Consider the following 20,958-nt stretch of genomic DNA (forward strand, 5'->3'; position numbering starts at 1 on the left):
CCCTCCGTTGCTCCACCCGCGTCATCTTGAGCAATGGCAAGCCTCAGCTCCTCCCCCTTGAAGCTGCCCAATCCACGTCTTCCTCATGCTGCGCGGGGCGCTCGCTGCCTTGGCTCTGGGCTGGGCAGCCGCCTGGCTTTGGGGTCTCGGTTTCGATCCCCGCTCGTGGTTGTGGCCGGACCGTGATGCTGAGTTGGTCCTGAGCGCCGACGATCTGAGCCGCTACACTGGGACGGAGGAGAGCGCTGGGCTTTACCTGGCTGTGCTGGGGCAGGTCTTTGATGTGCAACGAGGACGCAAGCATTATGGGCCAGGGGGCGCTTACAGCTTCTTTTCAGGTACCTGTTTAAGCCTCCTCTCATAACACCCCCTCAAAAAAAACCCCAAAACATTTTACAGGTTGGTATGTTGAGCATAGTCAGGCGTGGCCAAACTCAGCCCTCCAGATGTTTTGGGACTACAATTCCCATCATCCCTGACCACTGGTTCTGTTAGCTAGGGATGATGGGAGTTGTAGTCCCAAAACAGCTGGAGGGCCAAGTTTGGCCATGCCTGAGCATATTTATCTTCTTCTTTTGCATACTGGAAGGTGTGTTGGGTGCTGGACATGCAAATAGGTGGGCGCAGTTAGACTGGACTTTGTTACTCATCAGCATAGCTCAGTTGGTTAGAGTGCGATGCTGAGAATGCCAATGTCACAGGTTCGATCCCCGTATGGATAACTGCATATTCCTGCACTGCAGGGGGTTGGACTAGATCAGGGGTCTGCAACCCGCGGCTCCGGAGCCGCATGTGGCTCTTTTACATCTTTGCTGCGGCTCTGGGGCGGATACTAGCGAGGGGAGGAGGCGCATTGTGCGCCCCGACACTCCTCACTGTGGCGGGCGCTGTACTGGCTGTGACGTTGCATGGGGGTGGTGCGTGCGTTAGTCACGCACCGTCCCGACGTCACCTTCCCGCTCGCTGTCAGATCATGGCTCCGGAGATATATTTGTTTTAAATGTCGCAATGGTTTTGCGGCTCCCAGTTGTTGTTTTTTCTTCGGAAACGGGTCCAAGTGGCTCTTTTTGTCTTAAAGGTTGCAGACCCCTGGACTAGATGATCCACAGGGTCCACCCTTCCTCCCCAAGGAGCCCAGGGCGGCAAACAGACCTGCAATTTTTTTTTTAAAAGGCAAAGCAAAACCAGTTAAAACCAATTACAGTAAAAGCCGTTCTTCCACCCTATGATCATGGGTTCGCCAAGAACAGTATTCTTTGGTCATCAAATGCCTGGGCAAACAGGCATGTTTTCAGATTCCTCCTGAAAGTTAATAATGACGGAGACAGAGAATGGAGGCATTTTGTGGACTATTAAAAAATGTATATATATTACAGTCAAATGAAATCACAGGCAGGATTTGAGATAAAATTCTCTATTACAATTGTAATAGAGAATCTTTTTACGATAGTATAAAGAGTTTAAATAAGAACACTGTGGAGACGAAGGTGGGAAGTCAACTTATGAAAAAATGTATTTGATTTGAAGGTTATTGTGCAAACAGTTGAAAAAAAATATTTACATACATGATGATGATGATGATGATGATGGAGACAGGTGGACCTCACAAGGGAGGGCATTCCAAAGACATCTCTCCCAAATATCCCTGCCACATCTTGTGGGCTGGTCCTGTAATAATTTCCTTGTTTTACCTGTTCACTGTTAGTTAAAGCAGATTAAAACATTTGCAATGTTCCTTTGCCAGGAAAAGATGCCTCCAGAGCTTTTGCATCGGGCGACTTCACCCCAGCAGGACTGGTGGATGACATTTCGGGACTATCGCCATTACAAATGTTGGCCATCCAGAACTGGCTCTCCTTCTACAGCAAGAATTATGTGCTTATTGGTATGTGATCAGTTGGCAGCGTTGAGAGAATCACCAGCCCCATTTTGGTTCCTATCCTCTCTCACCATTCTAACAGTAGCAGCAACATGTGTCTCAGAGTGAACGGCAGTGTGTGTGCGAGGTGGATTAAGACCATTTTCGTTATTTTTAATATTTTTCCTTCCCTGTTCATAAAATGCACGAGCAAATAAATGCATCAAGTGGAGGTTCCTCCATGTCTGTAAAAATAATGAAAGCATGTAATACAGCCGAAAAAGAATTATTGTTGCATTGGAACCAGGCTCAGCTGAAACTTGTGTGTCAGTTTCTCAAGTATTATTATTACTTATTAAACTTATTATTGGAGACCCAAAGGGGTCTCCAAGTGACTTACATTGGGAAGAAAAATACAGAAATACATTGCAGTGGTGTCCAAACTTTTTTCAAAGAGGGCCAGATTTGATGAAGTGAAGGGCCGTAAGGGCCGACCAATGTTGTTGAGTTTTTTTTAGGGTTGAAGTTGTTGAGGTTTTTGTTAGGATTTTACTTCAGGAAATAAACTGCCACAGAGGCCCCAAAACGGACTTTGAACATGCCTGCATTATAGCATAGAATTGGGGGTGGGAATCATATTGATCACATTAATATTCCATACAACTTATTTTCTGGAGGCAGAACTTGCTTACTACATTACTATTATTATTAGTAGTAGTAGTACCAGGTGCCTATTGTTACTTTACAAAAGTCCCGCCAGGCCTGTGCCACCAACACTGATATTAAATATTGTAAATATCACTGATGAATGATAATTAATTGAGCTGTGACTGTACCCTAACGGGCAACAAGTTGGGGTCTGAAACCCTCTTTAATGTGGGGTATTCAGGATAGCAGATACGCCCCTTGGGCCTTCAAGTTGCCTCTTCTCCCAGGCCTTTAGCCAATTAAACAGTCTACAGCCTTTTAAACTGTGGGGGGGGGGGTTATTGTTTTTGTTTGTTTACTACAGTGCATATTTTTGTGCTTCTATCTTGTAGACCACCCTGTGGTCCTTGGATGAATGACAGTATAGAAATTTAATAAACAAATAGCCACTCCACACGTTTAAAGCACTATGATTTCTGCTTTAAACAATCACTGTTCCCCCCCAGAGGATCCTGGGAGTTGTAGTCTGTTAAGGGTTCTGAGAGTTGTTAGGAGAGACCCCCCCTCCAAACAAAACTGCAGTCCCCAGAGTTTCCTGGGAAGAGGAATTGACTGTTAAACCACTCTAAAAATGGTAGCTCTGGGAGGAAAAATGGGTGGGTGGGTGTTTCTCCTAGCACTTCTTGACACATTTAACAAACTACAGCTCCCAGAATTCTATTGGGGGGGGGAGGAAGCTGGGACTGCTAAAATGGGATAAGAGTATTTTAAATGCATGTTGTGGATGTGGCCTAGATGGTGGAACCTTCCGCGCTGGAATTTCATATAATCATAGAATTGTAGAGGTGGAAGGGACCACGAGGACCATCTGCAATGCAGGAATCTTTTGATCTGGAAGATCTGTTATGACCCCTGGCAAGGGGAAGGACTGTGAGTTGGGGGAAAGGCTGGTGAGTTGCTTTGATGGAGCTGCTTTATGGAGGAGCGTGGGATGATGGTGTTTTCTTTCCGTTCTTGGAACAGGCAAAGTGGCTGGGAGGTTCTATGAGGAGGATGGATCGCCCACTGAGGCTCTAGCGCAGGCCCAAGCTCTCATCGAGGAAGGGCAGCGGCTGCAGACCCGGGAGAACGAGAGAAAAAAGCGGTTTCCGCCGTGCAATTCGGAATGGAGCTCGACCGGGGGAAGTCGGGTCTGGTGTTCAAAGCAGAGGTACGGTTTGGGAAGGGTGGCAAAATGGCGGCTGGCTGAGTCTGTGGTGACTCACCAGAGACGTAGTTCAGGGACCTAGAAAATGTTTTGTTTTTAGATACATACATACACGTCACGTAACAAAATATAACAGCCAAATCAAAAGGGGATATCTAGAACTGAACATAGCAAGACAAATTTCCATACCAAAATCAAGCATAACGGATCAATATTACAATGTTCTAAGTATCATAAATGGATTTACATTATCCCAGATCTTATTGCTGCATTACACTATAAACAGACCATTTCTCCATTTCTTGCTGTCCATCTTTCTCTCGTTTTGACCATATAGCTAGGCTTTAACCAAGTATACTAAGTTCCACATTTTAGTTGTCCGTTCTTTAACAGAGGTAGTCATTTTCCCTCCAATTTTGACAAATAACTCTGGCAGCAGTCAAGAGATGTAGTATTAATTCCCTGACCTCTTTTAGTAGTTTCCTTAATGTATCCAAATGGTAGCAGATCTGTAGTCAAGTATAACCTGTTATTACTTCCATTATTGTTTCTACGTGATTTCAATTTTTTTTATAGTTAATTTACTCTTCAACTATTATGTTTTTAGCTTTCTGTGTATTTTATCCGTACTTGCTTGAATTTTGGCGAGCTGCCTTGAGTCTCATTTCTGGGGGAAAGGCAAAAATAAATAAGTAATTTGCTGCTCCCATGTATTTGCAGCGGTGGAGTTAACAGAGACTGGAACGGAGTCCCGAGGAAGCTGTATGAGCCTGGCTCCAGTCACAGCCAGTGCGTCTGCGTGAATACAGAGGGATTGCCTTCTGAGCAGTCACAGTCCACCCAGATGAGTGACAGAGGTGATCTGGACAACCCTAATCTACGAGAGTATGAAGGGTGCCACCCGCTGGCTGACTGGTGTGCTTTAAAAGACTGAACCATCTCTCTCTCCTCTTTCTTTCTCACACACCCACACACATACCTTACTTGTGGTTGGGCACGAGACGTTTGCAAATTATCAGCAAAGCAGAATTCAGTATTGTACTCCGAAATGGCTTTGTAAACTGTGGTTCGGTGAAACTGTGGCCGTTACTGTGTCTGCTGAAACTGCTGCTGAATGTTGAGCAGGAAAGCGGCTCTAAACCAGTGTCTGCTTGGTGAGACGATGAAGTCATGGGGCAGGTTCTAACCCCACACAGAGATTTCCCCCTTCTTTCCCCCACCCCCAACCTCTTTAGCAAAATTTAACTGCTCATCTCTAATGATTTGTTGTTGTTTTTAAAGATATTTATTGAAATTTTACAGACAATAAAAAGTTACAAGATTAAAAATTAAAAATAAAAAGGAATAACAATAATAAAAGAAAAAGAGATACAAAAATAGAAAGACAAAACACATAAGAGGTAAGAAAAAATTAAAAAGAAATCAATATTTTCATGTCTTATATTTCATTTACTTGTTTCCTGACCTCCTCACACACCCCTTTTTTGTATTCCAGTTCACATAGTTAATTCAGCAAATCCTTACCCTCTATCATTTATCTTTACTCAATATCTTAACCTATTATAACTATATATTTTAAACCATTATCAATCCGTATTCACATATTTTTGTTAGTCTTTTTACCAATACCGCTTATTTTCAATCCAACATCCCTTTAACATTCATTAATTTTACAGTATTTCTCTAATGATTTGAACCACTATCGAGCAGATAGTTTAGGGAAGTTTTTAATATTTAATGCTGTATTGTTTTTAACACTTGATTGGAAGCCGCCCAGAGTGGCTGGGGAAACTCAGCCAGATGGGCGGGGTATAAATAATAAATTATTATTATTATAAATTATTATAGAGCTTTCGATAAGCCCACTCTTTCCTTGCAGGGGAGCATAATTCGTATATCACGATAAACTATGGTTTGTGTTAACCATAGTTTAGAACCTGAAGCTCAAGGATCATTTGCTGTCCTGTGCCATGTTGGAGGGCAGTGCAAATCAATTACTTTTTAACCTCACACAAAAATAATCAACCTCCAGCACTATTAAATCCTTCCACCAGGTGGCATTTCTGCAACTAATGAACACAAGCACACCATCAAATTCAATTAGGTTTCTTTATTACAAGAAATTACACAGGCATATAAATATTGAAAAAATACATCGCTTTACAAAGACTTGAGGAAACGTTGCAAAGTAATAATAAAAACCAGTGATTTCCCAAAGACTCAGATACTTTCTTAGCCAGCCCATCCAGGCCCGTTACCTTCAACCATTATCTTCACATGTAAAAGGTGTTGGTTTACTGCAGTAACTCCAGGCAGCTTCCAGGAGGGACAAGGAGACTATAGAAGTGTCCATTCTAGAGTTGAGGGCTCTCAGTTCTCAGGACAGCAGTTGCAGTGGTCAGCTAACCAGTGGTGTGGGTGGGGGTGCTGTACCACTTCAGACAGATTTGGGCTTGTATGATAAGACTGCTGACCTATATACGAAAGAAAAATAAATTAACCTCCCTGCCTTTCTTTTGTATATGAAGGAGCATTCCCTTGCCTGCTCTCTGAAGTGAGTTCAGCAGACTGGTGTAAAACCTCAACTGCTGTTTGTATGGTGTTCAGAGGAAGGAAGATTCCTCAATGTTCAGTTCGAAATGCATGCCCATTGCACAGGCAACACTATTGCATTCTGTTACCCCTTTTTCCAAGACAAAAACTAGTCCTTGATTAATGCCCTGCCAAATAAAGCAACTTGCTAGACAACAAAAATGTTAAGTTAGACCAAATCTCTACTCGTGAGATAGGTTTTGGAGAAGTCATGTTTTGGATGGGTGGGTATCCTGAGCCCCTTGGATTTTCTGCCTTCTAAAAAAGAAAATAAGGTGTGAGTTGGCCTGCACAGGTGATCCCTGCTGGTTAAGGGTCAAGACTGAGCATGGCTGGGTTTGCCAAACAAGCACATTTCCTTGGAATGTGGCAACACATGACAATACAGGCAGCATCTAAGGCCCCATGAGCCTGGTTTGACCCAGACTCACATCAGGCCTGTAGGAAGGATGCAGCCCACAAGCTATCAGGAGCAGAGTGAACTTCCTGTCGTTGCTCATTTTACTTGTGCAAAAAACCTGGGAGAAAATGCATTTGGCCTAGTCGATGATGAGCTTTGCAGGATGAAAGCAGAGGAGTTCACAGAGACCTTCTAGAAGAAAGGAATGGTGGTTTGTTGCCCAAAACCGGGCCTCTTCCCTACCTCCCCACCCCCCAATAGAAAGCCAGGGAGCACAGCAGCTGCAGCCAAGGGACCTTGACAGAATATCATCTTGTGTTGGTGACATCTCAGTCATCTTTCAGCAACGTTAGTTGAGTTACTTTACAAAAAGGCAAGTTCCCCATGATCAGGCACCAGGCAACGGCTTCTACTGTTGCAGATTTTATTTTTTAAAGACAACTTGGAAGGGTACTGACCAAAAGTGAAGGGTTTCCCTTCTACTGAGTTCACAGTGCAAGTCACATTCAATACCTCTGCCTAAAATGCAGAACGGAAGGGAAAGGAGGACAGGGAAAACAGCTGTGGGCGGATGTTGGGTACATGGAGCTAAGAACAGGAATTCTGCCTTCTGCATCCTCAATGCAGACACTACCCAAGTCTGCTTTGGTCACTATGGATTGCTTTGGAAGGAGTTTGGATTTCCTGCATCTTGAGTTGCATCCTGCATTTTGCCTTCTCGAGATGGGAAGCCAAAAAGCCTTGAAGGCCTGAAAAACCAGCAAGTCGTGTTTGCCCTGAAAAGGTCTAACAAAGAGGCAGCTATCACCAGAACACCAGAAATGTTTCTGGAGTGCCAGCCCCCCAAACCGTGCAGATACCCTCGAGTTTCAAACACCTGTTCTAGCTGGGGGGGGGGGGGCTGGCATAGACTAAAGGAAGTCCACTGCTGGAAGTCAATTTGGAGCTCTCCTAGAGCTCCTCAGCCCCAGCTGTATACAATCCTCACATTTTTGTTAATGCATCTTCAGAACACAAAACAGACATTTAACAGGGATCATGTTTTTAAGTCCCAAGACAGGGAGTAACAGGCAGCCAGTAAGCCTTCCACAAGAACGGGTAATAAAAGTTCACCTCACTTGTCGAACTGGGAAATACAGATCAGAATTTCAAACTCAGAAGCCCAGGAAAAATTTTTGGGTTCCATTTCACAGCAAGTCAACTGATCAAATGATAGTGCAAGCTACAGCAGAATGAGATTTGGTGGACGTTGGAATCCTCTCTGAAGATCCATTTCTCTCCCTGCAAGGGAGTTTGAAACAAGGAGGCTTAGGCTAGGAGAACTAATTCCTGCTGCAGCCTCTTCCAGCCAATTCACAGGCTATGGTGGATTTCTCCCCTGGTAACACAATCTTCGGGCCAGTCATGCAGACTCAGGCTTAAAAACTTTTATTAAAAGTGCTTTACAGTGATTAGTTTTGTGCAACCCGACGAAGTCCACCTAGAACCCAAAAATGCACTGCCTTCCTGGAAACACCCCCATTCTCAATTTCCAGGCTCCGTGGGGCTGTGTGCACAGGCAGCTTTTGCAGTGGATATTTGCTCAAATGCTAACAACCCAGAAGGGGCGCTACTCTGCTTTTTTGGGTTAGTCACACACATGATGCCAGTTCAGAGAAATGCCTGTGAATCTAGAAAGGGGAACTTTTAAGAGAGGATCGGATTCATGGTGCATGACCGAGCTCCATTGCCGGCACCTGTGCAGTGTTAAACTGGCCTTGGAGAGACCATCCGACGTGTCAAGAGACCGTTCCCAGGTGAAATGCTACTGTTCCACTGCTTCTTTTTTCCTCCCCAGTGCTCCTCTGGAACAAGCCTTTTGCGAAAAGGGCACCCCTTCCTAAACGACGTATTCCTCAGGGGCAGAGAGACAAAGGCAGGTCAAGAAGGTGTTGAGACAAATTATTTTGGAGCAGAGGGCTGGGGGCAGGAAGAGGAGAGCAGAGACGAGCAGGAATTCTCCCCACAAGGTGATGGTGCAGAAAACACAGTAAACCCACACATAACTGAAGAGGGTTGGAGTTCCAGTTCTTCCCCTGACAGAGGTCAGAAGGGCTAACCCCACTTGAAATGTATTGTTTTTAGCATCAGTCTTCATAGATTCCCCCCACCCAAGTTGTCTTTTACTGCACATAGCCCAAGATCTTACTGAACATATAAAGCTGTTATATCCTATAAAAAAGTAGCACTGTGGTTTTTCGGGTCTTTTTACACACGAACATATGTAAGTAGGGGATGACACATTAGTATTCTAGAGGGGGGGCAGAGGGGAAGAAAGAAAATGAGATCTGACGTTATAAATGATATTTTCCTCTCCCCCTTATATATATATATATATATATATATGTACACAGAATGAAAAAGTAGTAGTGGTTACTAAGGTTAAGAGACACACATCGCAACCGATTCGTTCTGGAGCAGCGACAGAAGACTTTGCCACATCCACCTCCCAGGACTTTGTTGTGTTTCTAAGAAGGCAAAGAGCTTTACGTCTGAGCATGTGGGGCGTCTTCTTGCTTGCTGTATCAGAGTCACACCCAAACAGCCTCTTCAGCGTCAGGGTCTGCTTTCGCAGGGACCCCCTTGTGCTCCTTTGAAAGAAGTGGACCTAATGGACAAAGTTAGCCGTCGTGGAGAAAATGTGTGTGTGTGTGTGTGTGTGTGTGTGTGTGTGTGTGTGTGTGTGTGTGTGTGTAAAAAAAGAAAACCAGTTAAGGCCAGGTGATACTGGCCTAGCATTGGAGCTGCAGTGATCTTGGCGAGCGCAGCTTGGATGCAGAGCTCCTCAAGAGCGCCAAGTCACTAACAGCATCTTAAATGGAGAAGGCCTCAGGGAAAAAACCACGACAGCTGGGAACTCCAGGTGGTCAGCAGAGGTGCAGCTAGGACACGGCTGCCTTTGCGATCAGCTCCCACTGGATCATCACCCTCACATCAGGCTCTGTGCCACCGTCACCCCTGCCTTGTCCCACCCCGTCCATCAAAGCAACTAGCCGAATCCAGATGCTCTGTGCTAGCTCCTACACTGTGTTCCCCAACGCTGAGCTAGTCCAAATCACTGGACCTTCCTTCCAACATCGCTGTAAACCAGCCTTTGCCCAGCTGCTGCCCTTCGGATGATCTGGACTTGCGTTGTCTGGGGCTGATGGGAGCCCAGAACATCTGGCGGGCACCAGCTTGGCAAAAACCGCTGTAAACATATGACTATTTGCAAAGTTATCGATATGTGCTGAAAGGGCCAGCCAGCAGCTTTTCCTCCCTTCCAGGAGCCTTTAATTTGGTAACGAAGCTCACTTTCTCTTTCTGTCTGTCCTCCTCCTCCTCCTGCCTATTTTTTAATTTTTATTTTTAACATGGAAGAGAGCAGATTGGGAAGGGAAGATATCAACGTTCTGACAGCACGGGAGCTGCCATTGCAGCTCCTGTTCAAGCAGGAGAAACTGTAAAGCTTCTGTCGTAAGGCCACACAAAGGAATTCTTCAGCAAATGCATTTAAACGACAAAACCCTGTTTTGAAGACAGCAGCTTCTTCTGGGAGGGAACACTCACTGTGCATAGCACAGTTGCCCATTTTAGGACAAAAGCCAGCGAGGGAACCAGAACCTTCTCTCCAGGAAGGTAACAACAGGGGCTGGTCATCACACAGAGTTACCCAGGAATTTGTTAAGTGCTCACAATATTCAAACACCCACCCCTCCCGCACCCCACAATGTGATTGGGCTTCGAAGCAGCCCGGCTCACAGCTCGGCAGCCATTTGCACAGGCCTGCTATGTTACATGATCCACAAATGCAAAATTTTCATTTTCTCTGCCCCGCACCAGAGTAAGGAGAGGGCCTCTCACTCAGTTCACATTTGTTCTCGCACCAACTTTGCAAGAGTTCCAAGTTGTTCCCGATCCAGTTTTCTAGCGTTAACATTCGTACAAAACCCATTTATACTGGAATATAGTGTTTGCGTGGTCCCTTAAGTCAATCAGTTTCGGCTGTTAACAGGAAGACAAAATAGGTGGCCCCCCCGCACCCTGCAACCCACATCCCTGCGATAGGCGGTTTGCAAGGAGGAAGGAGGGGCGTGGCCCGGGAGTCACTCTCCTTTGCGCAGGGGAACTAGGAAACTCCGCCCAGAGTCAAGACGTCAAAGCAGATGTTGCAGACCCGGACAGGCTTGTTCAAGTCGAATTTGATGATGGGGATCTCCTTGGTTGAGCACTTGTGGCAGAGAAGGCGCCCGCAGTGCCGGCTGCGAGAGAGGAAAGAAAATTTCAGCCGTGCTCTTTTCTGCCTAGCTGTGCTTAACAAGAAGCCTCTCCTTTGCTTCCCAGTTTCCGAGGAAGTTTAAAGAGAGGGGGGGGTGTTGCTGCGCCTTCAGGGGATCGTACCCCTTTGCCACCATTTATCAGGTGCTTGCTCTGAAAGCTGGCACTATGTCCTGAGCCCCACCTAGCAGACAGAACCCATGCCTGGACCCAAGATGACACAGTGCCAAAGGGAGCCGTTACTCTGAAGGGGAGGCCTCCTGCTGATTCATAAAGCGGCTTGTGACCGGAGATGGGAACTGGGCTGCCCAGAATTAAAAAGTCTGCGGTACCTTCATCGAAAGCAGCTCTTCAGTTAATTACAGTGCTATCAAGAGGGATGGGGGAACCTGGTGACTTCCAGGTAAGACTCCCAATTCCCATCTGCCCTAGCCAGCATGGCCAACAGAGACCATGAGAGTTGTAGCCCAACAGCATCATCATGGCCACAAGCTCCCCACCCTTGGCTTACCAAATCCCACGAGGAGCAGAAAGGAGGGAAGAGCCCCTAAGAGCTCCAAGAACTCTCCTCCCTTGGCTTTCCAACCTGCTTCAAGCACTTTGGTGGTGGTCCAAACCAGGATTAAAAGTTATAGAGTTAAGCTACCTGACCAGGTAGCACATGCCCCAAATGGTCCATATTGAAAACACTCTCCCACTGCGTGCAGAGCTAGGATGATGGGGGGGGGGAACTATGGGGAGGATCCTGTGTTTTGGACCACAACCAAAGGCACACAGTCTTCATGTTTCTGTGCACAAGATCGCTAAAGCAAGCACGCTACTGTCTCATGCTGCATAGACTGCAGTGCTTCAGTGAAGAACTCTTTGTCCTGTCCACACTGCCCATCCCCTGCCCTTGCACAGGAGGTCTGTGCTAGCCCTAAAACCTCTCCCAATGGGCTTCTCTGTCTCTCCTCCCCTTCCCCAGGCCCAGTCTAGGAAGAGGTGAGAGGCGACTTTTTGCCTCCTCTGGAGGGAACTATGCCTTCAGCCCAAGCAGCCTTCCAAGGGTGGCGGCAGGTTCTGAGTGGAACTACCTACAAAACAAAACAAAGCTGCGTCCAAGTGGTGGATCAATCCGAAAAGGCCGCCCCTTACCAGTGATGCTTCCTTGTCGTGACCCCAAACTTGGCGCTGCATTCGTAGCAATTGGAGCCATCGCACCAGGGGGGTTCTTTGGACAGCATGTCTGCGCAAGAAAGAATTAAATGCAAGAGGCTCCTGACCAGGCTTTGCCACCATGGCTTGTGACCGACCCCAGCCCTGAATTCAGCCACGTGTATGGCTGCCTGCCAGACACACTAGACATCTCAACCCTCCACATCTCACCCAATTTTTGCAGCCCCCTCAAGGGCTTGAGCTCTGATTGTGCCTTTTGCTTGCCTGGGCGGAGAGACAGAGAGGGGTGTGTGTGGAAACTAGTTTACGGGGCAGAGGGAAAACATGCATTTGTTGTCTCACCCACTTTTGCCTCTGGCCATATCTACCCCTGGCATGCGGCCCCTGTAAGGTTGCCCTCTTTCAAATAATTTCACTAGTAGATCATCCCACTAGTAGAGATTTGGTTTAACTTAACGTGGCCCTCAGACTGAGGCTGATTCCTGCTTCTCCCTCCCTGCAAGCCTTGCCTAAAGGCCTCCTCCTTCTCTACACACAGCCCACCTGCTGCACGACAAAGAAGCAGCAGGGCTCAAGGGCACTTACCCAGCAGCCGGAAGAGAAGCTGTTTGGTCGCAACTTGATAGTTGAAGATGTTGACGCCTTGGTTGTTGTTGACGCCCAGGCGAGCGCCGGCTCTCACAATGGCCCGGCACAAGTTGGCGTTTCCCTTCATGTAGGCCAAGAGAAGCACTGGGAAGAGAGAGAGAGAGAGAGAGAGAGAGAGAGAGAGAGAGAGAGAGAGAAAGGAGATTTCATTGTCCGTGTCTCTGCTTAGCCAGTCCCTGAACTGCCAATTGTCCTGCACCCAAGCAAACAAAATTCCACAAGAAGCACCAGGAGCAGGTTGGCAATAAATCACATGGTGGTCAGTGAAGTTAACTCAGGAGGCTAGGCAACTCTTCCCAGCAGGTCTTGCCCCAATGAGACAGTTGTGAGGACTCAAGGTCCCCACCTTCCTACCGCTCTCCTAGGTTCTTCCCCTGAAATCTGAGACTTCTTCGCCTTGTCTGTGTTTGCTCTGCCCTCTTCATCCCTCTTCTGGTTCTGGGAGATGGAACTGGTCGCAGCAGGAGGGGGAGACCTCCTGGCTTCTTCTGCAGCCTGCTTCATCTCTGCCTCTTCTCTCTTCCCCCACCCCCAGCTTCCGCTTCTGGACTGCTCTCTGCCACAGCCTTTCCCTGCTCACTAAGACCTGTTGCCTCTTCAGCTTCCAACACCACCTCCTCCCTGTCTGTTCCCCTCTTCTCCCTCTGACCACTCATCCTGGTCCCAACACCAAACCCTGACTCTGGGCCTCCTCCCTTTGGGGACTCCTTTCACTACTCCTCTGCATCCAGCTGGTCCAGGACAGCAAGACACATGCAAAAGGACTTTGAGAGGCTACTTTGATCATGGCAGTTCCATGGCTTTTTTAGCCAAACCCATCAGCCGAGGCTTACCGGTGTTCCCTTCAGCGTCTGGCTTGTCAAGAGGATACTCCGGCATACATTCCAGGAAGAGGTCAAAGATGGCTGCCGCATTGTCCTTCCCGTATTGCCCCAGGATGTGCATCGGGGACTGACCCCTGACAAGGAGACGGAGACAACGTCATGCAGGACAAAAGCCACGGCACAGACCCAAACCACTCACACATGAAAACAAACTTCAACACAGCCAATCACAAATGAACAACCACATCCTAGGCCAACCCCAACCTCTCTCACCACCAAAGCAACACAAGTGAACAGCAAAGAACCTACACAAGCAACGCTGACACCAAACCCTACATATAGTAAGCAAAATAGAAACATCACCACCCGACCCCACCCTGACTCATCTTTCCCCTCCACCTCTCTCCCCCTTTTCTTCCCAATGTCTCAACAAATGAAGCTGACTTGTAAAAATGTTACAAAGGGGGGGGGGGGAATATACAAGAGAGAGACACTGCACACACTTTTGAAAATCAAGAAAATCTTTAATAATAATAAATAAATAAATAATAAAAAGAGCCACGGCGCAGGGCAAGAAGTCCTCTGCTCCCCACAGCAGGGTTACGTTTTTGGGGTGGTACTTTTTGAGCAAAAGGGGAGCTTTCTAAACCTCCTATGGCCCACTGCTAGTGCTTGCCGTTGCAACAAAATAAATATTTACGAAGCTGGGTCCAAGTCCTGCTCCAAGAGAAGACCAGGAGAGGGAACGGAACATCCTGCCAATACTGTACTGCAAAATTACCAAGGAATCCAATCCATTGCACAGCCCTTCCCCTGAATGAAGCAAGCGGGGGGGGGGGGGGCGGAGAAACCCACCCCCCACTACTGAATGAGAGAAAAAAATAGTACAGAGATGCTCAGTCCCTTTTCCCAGCAAAGGCGGCTGTTACATTTACCTGAGGTTAAAAGCTTCTGCGTCCACAGTGCACTCTGTCAGGAGGGCCCGGATGTTAGTCAGACGTCCCTGCATCACTGCCAGGTGCAGGGCTGAGAAGGGAGAGAGATAGAATGCATGAATCAAAGGGAAAGGGAAGATCTGTAGCCACCTCTCCATGCCACTTAAAACCAAAGGCTGCATTCATATCATGCAAAAATAAAAATAAAAATCAGGTTGCATTAAGCCAGATTTCCATCTGTGCAAGAATTTCACCTTGGGCAATGGAATGTCCCCCCCACATGCCCCCCCCAATCTGTTCTAGAGGTTCTCTGAATGCTCCAGAGCAGATCTGAGGGGCACATGGTTAGAGAGGTGTAAATCCCTCCTGTGGTAATCCTTGCGCTGGCAGGACAGGTTACTTTAATACTGTCCGTAGTTTTTTGTTTGTTTGTTTTGCTTTTTTTTTTAACAAGGAATCATTTTAAAGAGAGGACTCTACACAAAAAAGAGCCCAGCAGGAATAATGTGACCTGTATGCATTTTACAGATTAGCATGATATTAGTTTTGCATTGCATAGTTTCTTCTGCACTGTGCCCTACTTGCATTTATTTAGCTGTGAACCCTGCACTGCAGGACTCCGTGACCCTTTGGGTCCCTTCCAACTCTACATTTTTTTACGATTCTATGGCTTATCCTCACTTCTGCTCCTTATGGACACTCCTAGCCACCTTCTCAGATTTCAGCAAGCACAGAACACTTTCCCGTTTCCAGCATCCCTCCACAAGCTTGGCAGCTAGAAACTTGGCAGTTCCTCTTTATAACAAAAGCTAAAATACAGTGGTACCTCGGGTGAAGTACTTAATTTGTTCCGGAGGTCCGTTCTTAATCTGAAACTGTTCTTAACCTGAAGCACCACTTTAGCTAATGGGGCCTCCTGCTGCCGCCGTACCACCGGAGCATGATTTCTGTTCTCATCCTGAAGCAAAATACTTAACCCGAGGTAATAGTTCTGGGTTAGCGGAGTCTGTAACCTGAAGCGTATGTAACCTGAAGCATATAACCCAAGGTACCACTGTACTAAGGAAACAGTTCTGAAACCGATGCCATTTGCTATAGATGCCCCTGCACAAATGCAGCAGACACAACGCGGACAATGAAGCAGCTAGGCTCCAGGCTCCAGCTCCCATCAGCCCCAGTTAGAATAGGATGGCAGGAGTCACAGTCCAACAACACCTGGAGAGCCCCATCCCTACTCTGGGCCCTGCTGAGGGAGGCCTGGCTGGAAATAACACTATACAGTGGTGCCCCGCAAGACGAATGCCTCGCAAGATGGAAAACTCGCTAGACGAAAGAGTTTTCTGTTTTGGAGGTGCTTTGCAAAACGAATTTCCTATGGGCTTGCTTCGCAAGACGACAATGTCTTGCGAGTTCCTGCTGGCTTTTTTTCCTCCCCCCCCCCTTTTCTAAGCCGCTAAGCCGCTTATCAGCTGATCCGATCAGCAGATAAGCCGCTAAAAGCGCTAATCCGCTAATCCGTCAATGGGCTTCCTTCGCAAGAAGAAAAAACTGCTAGACGAAGAGAATCACAGAACGGATTCTTTTCGTCTTGCGAGGCACCACTGTAGTGCCACCACGAACGCTGCTCCCAGCCTCAAAAGAATCCTGAACGGGATCTGCAACAGTACCAAGGTGTCTGTTCTGGCCCAGGAAATCCTTTCCCTACAACAGCTAGGAGAAAGGGGGAGGAGCAAGCTGGAGCTAATGATTTTGCCAGGGAACAAGCAATGAAAGATCAAATCCACCCATCTTTGGACATCAAAAGCAGAGTTTACCGTTGTTCCCGTTTTCATCCACAGCTGCAAAGTCCACTCCGTTCTCCAGGAGAACCGAGCAAATGGTGGGAAGGTCTTGCTGGGCCGCGAGATGGAGGGCTGTCTGGCGGTGCTTGTTCAGCTCATTGACTTTGGCGCCCGCAAGCAGCTGTTGCGAGGGGAACACAAGGAAGGAGGAGTTTCTCAGGGTCTGATCTAGTGGGTTATATATGGCAGCCACCTATAGGCCGGTTGAAAATGTAACTCCTGTCCTCAAACAGCTGCTACACCGCTTGACAGTTATCTCCTAGGACCTAGTTCCTAGGATAATCAGATGCTTTTTATTCTTCCTTACACCTCTGCCCCAGCCATGATGAAAATGGCAGATTTCAGACGCCACCTTCCACAACACGTACCAGGTTACGCACAATGATTTCAGAGCCAGCCTGCACGGCAAGATGCAACGGAGTTAGCTTGGAGGCATCCTGGACCCTGGAATTGACGTTTGCCTGGACACTGATCAAGAAGAGCACGCTCTCGATATCGGAACTCTGAACGGCCACGTGGAGGAAATTCCGGCCTTTGTTGTCCACCTATGGCAGTGGCAAAACCATAATTAGTCACGTTTGTGAATTTCAACGCATCTGCTTAGAATGAAACCTAGTTGAATACCACCCCTTGGTTTCTAACACACCGTGAGACATGTTTTCTAGTTTGAAAATTTGCCAGTCACTACCCTGTTCCTTGTGGGTTTCATACAGATTTTTCCTTGTCAGGAGGGGAACAGAAATAAAAGACTGGGATTTCTTAGGCATTTGATTGATGCAGTGTGTTTTAGGTTGGTTGCTTACACACACGGCTCTCAACAAGAACTGCAAAATACCAATTGGTCAGTGGGTTGATTTGAAAGATTTGTCATAGAATCACAGTTGGAAGGTCGCCAAGGGTCATCTAGTCCAACACTCTGCAACGCAGGAATCTCAGCTAAGGCATCCATGACAGATGGCCATTGAACCTCTGCTAAAAACCTCCAAGGAAGGAGAGTCCACAACCTCCCGGGTCAGACTGTTTCACTATCAAACAGCTCTTACTGTCAGAAAGTTCTTACTGATTTTTGTCAGAATCTCCTTTCTTCTAACTGGAAGCCATTGGTTTGAGTTCTACCCTCTAGAGTAGGAGGATAGGATTCAAACCAATGGCCAGCTCCTTATTTCTTACAACAGCAGTTTACAGCTGGGATGGGGAACCACTTGCACTCCAGATGTTCTTAAATCGTATCTCCAATCACCTCTGACCATTGGAGATGCTGCCTGGGGCTGAGAGATGTCAAACTCCAGCCATGTTTGAGGGCCAGAGGCTGCCCACCCCCAGTCTATGGATGCCACACATGCACATCCAAGTTTAGAGAGGATATGCAGGAGAAAAATGTTGGCATAAGGATCTGCAAAAGGGGAGGAGGGAAGTCAAAGGGGATTTATTGATTATATTTAAATTGTTTTCTTTGTTCTTGCTTGTTAACCTGAAAATGCAAAAATAAACTCATTTAAAAAATAAAGTTTTTTTTTGTTTTGTTTACACCTTCTCTCTCTATCCTGGATGCTGCGCAGGCCTAAGATGACACACTGACAGTGCCCGTGATGCCTTATTCACTGGGCTGATGACACAAGAGCATGTATGAGGTGGTGCACTTTGGTCTCCTGTACCTGCTCGGCCGCTCCCGGTTCCCGCTTCAGGATCGCCTCTGCTGCCTTGTTGTTCTTGTACGTCATGGCGCAGGCGAAAGGGGTCATGCCTTGCCGGTCCCGTATGCCGAGCTGGATTTCCGGGTGCGAGATCATCAGCTGGATAATGACACCGTGCTGGTTGATAATGGCAACGTGGATGGGCGTTCTCCCTTCTGCATCCTACAAGCACAGGTTGGGTTAGCCAGCAGCGTGAAACAAGCATGCAACGCGTGGAAAGGTCGGGAGGACATCAGTGGCGCAAGAAAGGAGCCGCCAGTGGAAATAGGATAAAGCTTACGAGGCTTTTTCTGTTTCGTACCTGTGCATTTACATTGGCTCCAAACTCTAGAAGGCACTGCACTGTTTCTTCAAGGCCCCAACAAGCCGCCAAGTGCAAGGGCGTCTGTCCATCGCGGGCTTCCTCATCGCCCTCGCCGTTGGCCCCTGGCTGCCTCGGGCTGTTGACGTCGCAGCCGCTGGGAAGGAAGCAACAGTGCTACCGTCAGCCTTGACAACTGGAAGCATGGCAAGAGAACCCTGGAAGCTGCCTTGCACAGAGCTGGACCAATAAGCCACCTAAAGGTCCATAAATAGCAACACCTTAGTGGTCCTAGGCCCTAAGAAAGTTAGATTGGCTTCAACCAGAGCCAGGGCCTTTTCAACTCTGGCTCCGGCCTGGTGGAACGCTCTGTCTCATGAGACCAGGGCCCTGCAGGATCTGATTTCTTTCCGCAGGGCCTGTAAGACACGAGTTGTTCTACCTGGCCTTTGGCTTGGAGCCAATTTGATTCCCTCCCCCTCTTTCTTTTTCCTTTCTCCTCCTGTGATGAGGCTGCATTTTAATATTTCAATATTTTAATGTTGTATTTTAATCTTGTTTTTAAGTTGTATTCATTCAACTTGTTTTGTTAGCCACCCTGAGCCCGGCCTTGGCTGGGGAGGGCAGGGTATAAATAAAAATTATTATTATTATTATTATTATTATTATTATTATTATTATTATTATTATTATTATTACTACTACTACTACTACTACTACTAAAGCTCAGGGCTGCCTACAATGACTGGCAGCAGCTCTCGAATGCAGGATTTCCCAAACGTGGGTCTCCAGCTGGTTTTTTTGGGACTACAGTTCCCATCATCCCTGACCACTGGTCTTGTTAGATAAGGATGATGGGAGTTGTAGTCCAACAACAGCTGGGGACCCACGTTTGGGAAATCCTGCTCTAGGATTTCAGTCAAGGGTCCTTTCCCAGTTCTATGTAGAGACAGAACACAGCGCTTTCTACATGCAAAGGACACATTCCAAGCCCTTTCCCTAAAAAGAGAGCAGGTTTCCAGTCCTCAAGGTTGTGAGTAAAAGATTAATGGAAAGGAGGACATAGAAAATGGCCTTATATGGCATCAAAGCACTGGTTCATGTTTACACCAACAAACTGTATTTCTGGCAGGGGCCTTCCCAGCCCTTCCTGGAATCACAGACTCATAGAATTGTAGAGCTGGAAGGGACCCCAAGGGTCATCTAGTCCAACCCCTGCCATGCAGGAATCTCAGCTAAAGCATTCATGGCAGATGGCCACACAACCTCTGCTGAAAAATCCCAATGGAGATCCAAGGGATTTAGCCTGGGACATTCTGCACGCAAATAAGGCAACCTCCCATGAGCTGCACCCCCTTCCAAAGTATATTTGGCCCATTGGGTCCACACACAGCGGCTTGCCAACGGCTTGGCTGATGGGGAAGGAAAGACATTGTTTTCAGTATCCCACCAAGTCAATGGTCTATTGGTTTACAAAGCCTTAACTGTTGGCTCAAGCAGTTAGGACAACAGGTTTGTTCCTGACCTGCGGATAAGGAAGCAGGAGATCTGTTCGCTGTTCTCATCGATGGCCCTGTGCAGCAGAGTCTGTGAGCAGCCTCCCGGTCCTGGACCCCAACACGTTGCATCGCAACCGTGTCTCACCTACAGGCAGAGAAGAGATGCTTAGGGGAGAATGTAGCACAGTGGTGCTTAATGTTTGGGTTCTTAATTTAAAACATTTGATTTTGATTCTGTGCTGTGAACCACCCCAAGACCTCTGGATATGGGGTGGTATATAAATTCAATAAACAACAACAACATGGAGAAATACAAAGACTGGTTTCCGAAGGGCAACAGAAATCAAAGCTCTTCGGTTATTTTTTTCTCTATTTTAGAAAACAGCTTATTGTACAGCAAAATACAGTTATTTTTTTACTAGAACTAGAATTTAAAAAACCAGACTTGAAAATAACGCACATTATAAAGCAGATGATATTAACAACAAAACAGAAGGAGTAAGCCATTTCTGGGATGAAGTTAATGATTTGGCACTTCTTTTTCTGCTTTTCTTACACAGGCAGTTAGTGGCAGCGAGGGCTTCTGTTTCTACAGTCTGTTCGTTGCTGAAGAGCCTATTAAAGACAACTGATTACCGAAGCTCTTTTTAACAACGTGGCTTGCCTTTGTTATTCCAGTTTAATTTATAAGAGTATCTATCTATAAACCTGAAAGTCATTTAAAAATAGTCATTGTGGTGTGTAGAAATATCCACACCACAGAATTATAAAATCGTAAAATACAGAACAACCAGAAGGGGGATAAAATGAATTATCTAAAAAATGGGGTTTGCGTGGGCTAAGGCAGATAAAGGTTAAAGATACATGGACAGTCTGGGAATCTGGAGGTCCCTAACTCTATCTCTTTTAGGTGAGACTGATATTCTCACGTTGCATCCTACTTAAAATTTCCTCCTCCTTATACCTTTCTTGTTTGGACCTCAAGGTGAGAGGTCCTCTTTAATTATCCTCTGAGAGAACCAAGGAGAAAGCATAGATTCGTATGGAAGTAGAAACT

General features: G+C 46.8%; 2 protein-coding genes across 2 annotated transcripts in view; one reads left to right on the forward strand and one right to left on the reverse strand.

Moving 5' to 3' along the window:
- The first annotated feature begins 51 nt into the window (after positions 1–51).
- On the forward strand, positions 52–4,973 carry CYB5D2 (cytochrome b5 domain containing 2). Its single transcript, XM_081173201.1, has 4 exons — positions 52–338; positions 1,745–1,885; positions 3,530–3,716; positions 4,434–4,973. The coding sequence occupies exons 1-4, from the start codon at positions 86–88 to the stop codon at positions 4,645–4,647; spliced, it is 795 nt and encodes a 264-aa protein (XP_081029327.1). The 5' UTR covers positions 52–85; the 3' UTR covers positions 4,648–4,973.
- Positions 4,974–5,808: 835 nt separating this feature from the next.
- Positions 5,809–20,958, reverse strand: part of ANKFY1 (ankyrin repeat and FYVE domain containing 1) — a 50,258-nt gene continuing 35,108 nt past the window's right edge. The window contains exons 16-25 of the mRNA XM_081171559.1: positions 19,928–20,046; positions 18,403–18,559; positions 18,063–18,263; positions 16,776–16,952; positions 16,381–16,528; positions 14,567–14,657; positions 13,641–13,765; positions 12,745–12,891; positions 12,139–12,229; positions 5,809–10,985 (exon numbers count right to left, since the gene is read on the reverse strand). Coding sequence (XP_081027685.1) covers positions 10,853–10,985; positions 12,139–12,229; positions 12,745–12,891; positions 13,641–13,765; positions 14,567–14,657; positions 16,381–16,528; positions 16,776–16,952; positions 18,063–18,263; positions 18,403–18,559; positions 19,928–20,046 — 1,389 coding nt within the window. The 3' untranslated portion in view covers positions 5,809–10,852. The remainder of the gene's footprint in view (positions 10,986–12,138; positions 12,230–12,744; positions 12,892–13,640; positions 13,766–14,566; positions 14,658–16,380; positions 16,529–16,775; positions 16,953–18,062; positions 18,264–18,402; positions 18,560–19,927; positions 20,047–20,958) is intronic.

The sequence above is a fragment of the Podarcis bocagei genome (assembly GCF_964188305.1).
Source record: "Podarcis bocagei genome assembly, chromosome: 15".
Lineage (NCBI taxonomy): Eukaryota > Metazoa > Chordata > Lepidosauria > Squamata > Lacertidae > Podarcis > Podarcis bocagei.

Excerpts from the sequence above, each read along its gene's own strand:
- CYB5D2 (XM_081173201.1), top strand. The coding sequence starts at position 86 with ATGCTGCGCGGGGCGCTCGCTGCCTTGGCTCTGGGCTGGGCAGCCGCC. Across the intron at positions 339-1,744 it reads CGCTTACAGCTTCTTTTCAG|GAAAAGATGCCTCCAGAGCT; the intron begins GTACCTGTTTAA and ends TTCCTTTGCCAG. Across the intron at positions 3,717-4,433 it reads GTCTGGTGTTCAAAGCAGAG|CGGTGGAGTTAACAGAGACT; the intron begins GTACGGTTTGGG and ends ATGTATTTGCAG.